This window comes from Triticum aestivum, chromosome 2D (genome assembly GCF_018294505.1).
Source record: "Triticum aestivum cultivar Chinese Spring chromosome 2D, IWGSC CS RefSeq v2.1, whole genome shotgun sequence".
NCBI classification, from domain to species: Eukaryota; Viridiplantae; Streptophyta; class Magnoliopsida; order Poales; family Poaceae; genus Triticum; species Triticum aestivum.
Window position 1 is genome coordinate 91283577 of NC_057799.1, and position 8242 is coordinate 91291818.

Below are 8242 nucleotides of genomic sequence, written 5' to 3' on the forward strand. Positions count from 1 at the left end.
TGGGTTGTGTGCATCATCCTTTGCATAGGCTGGGTATTTGCTCAGTGCGAGTGTATCATCTCAACATAACAATCGAATGAGAGTTCCCTTTTAAAAAAACTAGGACCAGGGCAGGAACAACCAAGGTCTGGTCCAGAAGCTCGTGATGGCCCGGGTTTCTAGAAGAAGAAATGTATAAATTATGTAATGGATGCTTTGTCAGATTTTTTTTTTTGTTTCAAATTTCGTAATGTACAAGTTCTGGAATAGCATAAGCCCTCAGGTTTCCAGAATAACGGTTTAAACCTGTCATGTGCTCTTCTTTCACGTTGTGTATCAAGTTTTGTAATGTGCAAATTTCGAAATAACATGTGCATTCGGTTTTCTATAATTTTGTGTAGCTTCAAGAAAAAGGAAAAAAAATTGGATCCGCAGCCAATTCAGTGAAGCATCCACGGTTATCATCCAGAAAAATGGCAGCAGCAACCCATAAAAATTGCAGAAGTGTACAGTCTAGATAAATAGTACAATCCAGGCAATCAATCAAACAAAATGACATCCATATAACAACATTTTTTGGTAACTTAACATTGAGAGAACACTAAATTAGCAACCTGGCCATAAACTAGATCATCTGAAAGGTAATTTAACAAGCAAAACAACATAAGTGTTTTGGCATAACTGAAGTTTATTTCATGAACATATCTCCTTCGCCCTAGTTGTTACCAGTCTTAATCCTTGGCGTAGCATCTGTTCCTATAAGATCAAAGAGGGCAGATATGAGGAGAAAGATAAATGGAAACAAACCAAGACATGCTTTCCTTTGCGCAGTTACAAGAACAACTACAATGACATCGAGTGAGTGGCTACATCATATGATCAAACAACTAGCAATTACAAGAACCTTTCCTATAAGAACAACTAACAGAAAAAAAAAGCGAGACATGGAGTAACAATGACAAAAGCAAGGCACCATATAATCAAGCTTGCATTAACAAATAGTAGCAGCAGATTCACCTAACTGAACTGAACTAATATCAAAGGAAAAGTTCAACCAAACTCCATACAGGGTTATTACTAATTAGAATTAAGTCAAGCAGCTGCAACTAGTAAATTATGTCAGTTCATGAACATGCAGATCAGCTACAAATCCTGGGCATGTGGTAATCACAAAGCATTGAGTTAGGATTGAATCATGTCACGTTATGAACAACACAAATTCATAAGTTAGTACTTCATTAATTACATACACCCAAAAGCTTTTGTACCTCTTTTTCTTTTTGTGAATGTTTGTACCTCTGATTTTGTACAAGAACCGAAATTAGAGATACAAACAGAACATTAACTTTATATTTTTCATCTGATTCGTATATTTTTGGGTCAAACGTTTGTACTAGTGTGATCAAACTCTTAACTAACTACTACGTACTCCTAGCCCAAATTCAGTAGTAGAATATTTACACAGCCCAAATTCAGTAGTAGAATATGTACAGCCCAAATTCAGTAGTAGAATATGTACAGTAAGAAGCTTTTGTGTTTGGTAATACGAATATCTAAATCAAAGGCTGTATCGAACATACCTCGCAACCATCTCAAACCCTTCTTGATCTCCATGGGTACAGTCCATAGTACTCAGCACACACAGGGCAATCAATCTCCCGCCGATCTGGTGCTCCATAGAAGCACGGATTGCACAAACATGGGTGCGGAGGTAAAACAGCGGGCGGTAGCATTGATCGTCCTACAATATTTATCACTGGCGGCCGGATGTTGCAGCCAGGACACAAGGGCAGCTGACTCAGGTTTGGAGGCCGAGGGATGCTGGCAAACTGAGCACCTGGGTTAGAGGCAACACCTGGACCCATGCCTGCAGCCATGAGCACGCCGCCTGGCCCTCCGCCCACTGCATGCGAAATGCGAATGAAGATTTGCAATCAAGTCAATTCCTCGTGTATATAGAATTTAGAGAAACGAGGAGAACTCTGTACTAGTAAATCTTTACCAGCCGGCACGTGATTTGGGACAAATTGGATGGCCGCTGCAGTACCCCCGACGGCCACCTGTCCCGGTGGTGGAGGGAGAATGTTGTCAGTTCTTTGTTTCTTGTGTGCGGGTCCTGGGGCCAGCACTTTCTCCAGCTCCCTCATGAAGCTTGACCCCTCGACTTGGTGTCCGGTCACATCGGGTTCAGGGGCATCTAGTTTGTCCTGCAGATCTTGTAAGTCCTGATTGACAACACCTATAGGAAACGGGAACGAGGAGTCTGTATTTAGTCAGGACAGGAAAGCAAGGCAAGCGCTGGAAAAGGAAAACAAGAAGAACAGAGACTCACCTCCATCTTCTTGATCCGGCGTCGGGGGGGTATCATCTTCGTCTTCGGGTACCAGCGCCTCAAGCAAGCCCACGTCGGCTGTGAACCCACCGCATACAAAGGACAAGAACAGAAATCAGAACTGCAAGTCGGCGGCGATCTATGAAAGGCAGACGGGAAGAAAAGTAGAAAACCGAGACGGACGGAGACTCACCTGCATCCTGAGCGGCCGGCGCTGGGTCCTGTGGCACCTCCTCATGCACGACGACGCCGACTGGCACAGGGACGCCTACGAAGGCAGGAACAGAATACATGGCAGGCCATCAGGTCGTCGGCGATGAAAGATGGGCGGTGGAAAAAGGAACCGTGAGGAAAGGGACGGAGCGGGACTTACCTCCGCCGAGGCCAGCACCGTGAGCGGGCAGCGCTGGGTTCTCTTCTTCCTGCTGTACGTCCTCCTGCACCCCGACGTCGGCTGCAACCGGTACGCCTACAAAGACAAGGAACGGAATTCACGGCGGGCATTCACATCGTCCTCGATGAAGGACACGGGGGAAAGAAAGCGAGGGGGAACGGAGGGGGACTCACGTCCACCTGGCAGCGGCGAGGCCGGCGCTGGAGCCGGAGCGTCGCTTGGCTGTCCTCCGTTGCCATTCCCCGCCATGAGAGGGTGCTTGAAGCGGCCGGTCCGGTGTGCTTCGAGGGAGGACGGTGCTTGATGCGGCGGGTGTGCTTGGCTGGATCAGGCGGCGGCGGTGTGAGTGAGGAGAGAGAGCGGAGCGTCGTGGGGTATATAAAGGCGTGGTCTTCTCTGAGTCTTGATCTCGTCCAACCCCACCAACTCGCCGGCCCAAGCCCCGAGGAAGATTTGCTCGCTCCGTGGATGCAAGCCCTTCCATACTCGCTACGAACCCGAAGCACGCACTGACGCGTGGGGCTCCAGATCCCTGGCCCCACTCGGCAGTGAGGGACCATCATTCCCCGAAGGATCCTTCGTCTCTTAGCCGCACAGCTGGGTCTTGGTGAAGGATTAGCGCTGACACCTATGGCAGGAGGGGTGCTGGCATAATAAGGCTGATAAAGCAAACCAAGGGGACAGAAGCCCCATCCCAATCCTCACCCTGTCTCTCTCTCTCCCCCACATCGCGATATCTTTGCAGTAGAAGCAGCCTTTCCGGTTATGGGTCCAGGTGTTTCCCGACATCGTTGGCAGGGTTTCGTTTGAAACGGAAGCCTCGTCGCGTATGAAGCCCCATCCCAATCCTCACCCTGTCTCTCTCTCTCCCCCACATCGCGACATGTTTCAAACGCGACGAGGCTTCCGTTTCCCGTTATGCGCGGTACTACGTCCTGCCCAAGGCAGTCGGATGAAAGGGAGCTCACTTTCTCAACCCTGCACAATTTATTTTTTGGATGATATATAGTTGCGCCCTGAACACCTATGATCTCTTCACCCAAACCTGGCCTGATCTCGAGAAAAAATTAGCCATCAACCACACCCTGAACACCTCTGATCTACTCCTAACGTTATTTATTACTCCCTCCGTCTCAACGTCTTATATTACGGGACGGAGGGAGTATATAATAACCCAGCCAAAAATATGCAAAACATATGGTATACATAAATAATTTGACATGATAATACAATAAAATTGTCATTTAATATGGAAAAAACCGATTTTTCCATGCTATGTGCTCCCTTCTATCCATATTACGTGTCCCTCAAATGGATGTATCTAGATATATATTTTAGTGCTAGATACATCCGTTTGAATGACAAGTAATATGGATGGCACAGTACCAAAAACAGTCATGAAGAGTTAAATTGCCTTGGACCATGGTAACTATAAAAGATCATATAATGTCCATTGTCAATTAATATGTTTTTTGTGTGAAAGAACACCTACAAAGGCATGAAAACCCTGCATCTTGCCGTGCCATCTGATCTATTGTTGCCATTTTGCCCCACCGCTAATTTCAAAAATAAAAACTCGCTTATAAATTATAGGTTCTTCAATTGTCAAACCTATAATTACATAAAACGGACATAATTAGTTGACATAATAATTAGGACATGCAATTGCAAATACGTGCCTATCAATTATGGGAGGCAGAGGTGGCACGGCGGGATGGTTGAGGTGGCGCGAGAACAAAGAGGTGGGGACGGTGCGTCTCGGGGAGGTGGAGGCGATGATACGTGTGGGAGACAGGGAGAGAGTGAGAGAGAGGAGCATGTGGGCTGACAACAAGGGTTTTCTTTCCACGGGCAGCCCACGATACTACTGGTGCGCGCAATGTGCCCGCACGCCACTAGTAGTACTAATTTTTAGGGGCGTTTTAGTTTAATTAAATTTGTTTTTTTAGGGAAAGGCATTTTTAGTATTTTTGTAGTGTTTTACTAATTCCATTTGTTTTGCTAGATTTAGGGTTTATTTGATTGTTTGCTATGTTTAGTTTTTTTTTATTTGGAGTTATACATAGAACGTCATCCCTGCAATGGCTCCCGCAAGAAGAAATGTTGCTACTGATCCAGGGCACAGAATACTAAGGAAATGTAATAGTTCAAGGCTCAACTGTTAACTTTACTCTAGTTAATTACCTAAACTAAGAACATCATCACTCAATGGCTACCACAAGAAGAAATGTTGCTACTGATTCGGGAACATATTACTATGAAAACATGATGGGTCAAGGCTAACCAATAACTGTTAATTGTTACTCTCGCCATTTTCGTAAACTAAGAACATCATCACTGCAATGTCTACCACAAGAATAAATGTTGACACCGATCCAACTGGGAGTATGAACCCAATCCTAACAGCAACTAGGAGTGCAAATCAAAGCTTCTTAATTTTTGCACCTCGTTGTTTTGGGCTTGCATCTCATGTAGTCGATATATATCTGAGTGATCCATATTAGTACTCGAGCAACTCGCTTACAGGAATTATTACAAGGTCGGCGCATATCCATGTGTTGCAAGAGAATCCACTCGACATGTGTGTATAAATAATGGTGCAAAGAAGAAGATATGTATGTCGAATTTAACGTTGTACTATACTAGGGGTGGCCCATCGGCTGGGAGGCCCGTCAATGGACAACCTCAGGACAGCAAGGGCCCTTCACTCATTTGGGAGGTTCGGCTTTCTGGAAGGCTCTTCATCTTGGCTGGAAGCCAAGGATCTGTCGACCGATCGGATCTCTAGATGAGTTAGGTTAACTTGTAACCCTAGGCCTCCTCCCACTATATAGGTAAGGCCACGGGATAGTTCGAGATCCATATGATGTATTGTCACTGTCTTGGTAGTAGTCATCACCTCATACTTGTAATCCCCCTCACATGGGGTGTTTCCTACCATTAATCAAGGCAAAGAAGGAGAACAGTATTACCTCGACCATGAGGGCTTGAACTGGGGTAAATTCTCTGTCCGCGATCCCTGTTGAAACACCCTATGTGCTCTCCACCCTACTGAGGCTACTGACAGTTTTTTGGTACCATAAGAATTGCTAACAAAAAGTGACTCTTGTTATACCTTGGTTGCCATGGCCAACACAAGTGAACAAGTATCAATTTGGATTCTCCGGTGTGTGCAAGATCTATAAGAAATAGGGAATTTGTAGCCGCAAAGGAGCACATGTGGCATCACCGGATTTTGGGGGGCTAGGCCCTCGGTGGTGTATGATTTTTCGGTGGAGCGCGATGATGCAATGAACACTGGCTGCATACATCGGTGAGCTCATGGCCGAACCAACGAGAGTGGCGGGGAGCTCGGCCATGGTGGAAAAGACCCAATATTCTAGTGCCCTCGATGGCTCCTACCACATCTCCAAGCTCTGGTGGCTCCATTCCCATCCACATGACTAGGAGAGGAAGGAAGAAGGGGAGATGGATAGGGAAGGGGGAGAGGAAGAAGAGAAACTAAGGGAGAAGAGGAAGAAGTGAATGGAAAGAGGAATAAGAGAAAGGGGAGAAGGGAGAGGAGGAAGAAGGAGAGTCTGCCTCCAAAAATCTCAATTATTGACACACCATACTAGTGGTGGGTGGGCTCCTGGACATGCAACTAATATGTAGCTCACCAGCGGCGTTCAAGCAAATCCAACCATCACTACTAAGTGACATGCTACTATGGTGTCCTTTTTTGTCATCCACAACAGTAATATTTGAAGGTACTAGTGGTGTGGCATTTGTCACCACATCACTAGTAACGTTGCCCCATCCCCCTCCTGGGTCTCACACAGTGACACACATATGAAGTGTGTCATCGTCTCCATGCCACTTGTAATAGGTCACAGGTGGTGTTTTATAACTTTTAACACGTCACTAATGTAGATTGTCTATAAGGGTTTCTGCACTAGAAAATTGCTATATAGTTAATGGCAAATGCAAAAAAAAAAAGGTGAGGTTGGCAAAAAATGGTAACTTTAAAAAGAAATGGTTTATAATTTTTTCCATGATTGTAGATTTTTTTGTAAAATTCCCATGTGAGTAATAAACATTTACAGAAAAAACCCTACTTAAAATTTCTTCTATAATTGATGGAAGTTCACGAAAAAATAGATATGACAACATTAATAAATAGTGTTCTTCAGGTAATGAAAAATGCATAAAAGTTTTACTTGGTTGCATGTCAAATGTATACATTTGAAAAAGGGGTCATATGGTAACTTAAAAAATTGTTGTTGTACAAAATTTACCATGATTGTACAAAAACAAATTTCAAAATATGCCATGTGAGCAGTACATATTTAAAAAAACATGTTTTACAATTTTTGTTCATGCAATTGATGGTAATATAAAAAAACATAGTGCAAGTAACCTAGATTTTTTTTTTAAAAAAATGCTCTACATGTCGCGCCCTTGTATGGCTAGTTGTTGGCATCCAGCTGCCAGGCGAGCGCCATTAGACGAATCCCATATCAGGGCCTCGCGACGCGTGGCGTAGCCTCCACCGTAAAGTCGCCGAAGAGGAGAGGGAGCAAAAACGTCGACGTCGGAGCAGTACGGGCACATCTCGCGTGTGAGAGAGAGAGGGAGAGAGGGTAAGGAGACGCCAGGTAGGGTCGACCTCGCCGCACCTGCATCAATGTCTCCCTTGCGCCCACCGGACAACCTTCATGGATTCTCAGCACGTTGGGGTGGGAGATCAGCCAGTGAGACAACGAAGCCGCGTCACCGCTCACGCGGCCACCATGGATCAGTCGTAGCTGCAAATCTCGACCCGCTACCCCTGTACGTGTCGATCTCGTAGATGTACAACGTCGTCTCCCGTTGAGACCGCCAGAGATTATAGGAATCAACAACGGTGTGACAGAGCAACATGGGCAGTGGGAGGGTGTATGGGGTGCGTTGTCCGGAATGAAAAGTCTCGCCACTCTCAGAGAAGACAAAAGAAGGCGGATAGCTTTCACACATAAAGCAAAAAAGCGTGAATGGTTTTGCCTCTAGCAAGTGCCATGATGTCTAGCTTCAAGATTGGTGCGAGCAACAGACGACTGGCATTGCGTTATGGGAGAAACAATCCTAGTGGTCGTCGGGTCTAGAGATTTTTCAAAAAAAATTGTGTGGGCCCAGTGATCAAGGCAGTCGGATGACAAACGAAGGGCCGGGTTTATTTCTTCTACCTCTTAGCCGTTTTCTTCTCCGGTGAATAGGTTTTACTAGTAACTATGATGCACTGCAACATGGGTCCCAAATTACATGTATGACCAGTGTACTGCCCCAATCCTACAATGCTTAGCAAACAAGAGAGGAATCCAATCAATCCATGCATGCTGCGAGACTGTTTGTAACATGCACGTGTAAAGCTAGAACTGTAAATTCAGCAGCAACATAAAAAGATTACTCCTACCCAAAGAGTTCAAACCAAGCACACAAGGCGCACCTTGCATCTTGTACCAACCCCGTTCCATGGATAGATAGAGCCGGTCTGATGGGTCTCATGTCTCATCAATGCG

General features: G+C 45.4%; 1 protein-coding gene across 1 annotated transcript; it reads right to left on the minus strand.

Moving 5' to 3' along the window:
• Positions 1-598: 598 nt before the first annotated feature.
• LOC123048886 (uncharacterized) lies at positions 599-3033 on the minus strand. The gene is made up of 7 exons (XM_044471912.1): positions 2879-3033; positions 2685-2780; positions 2505-2579; positions 2312-2389; positions 1982-2218; positions 1560-1882; positions 599-735 (listed from the first exon to the last, which is right to left on the minus strand). The coding sequence occupies exons 1-6, from the start codon at positions 2952-2954 to the stop codon at positions 1572-1574; spliced, it is 873 nt and encodes a 290-aa protein (XP_044327847.1). The 5' UTR covers positions 2955-3033; the 3' UTR covers positions 599-735; positions 1560-1571.
• Between the last annotated feature and the right edge of the window lie 5209 nt (positions 3034-8242).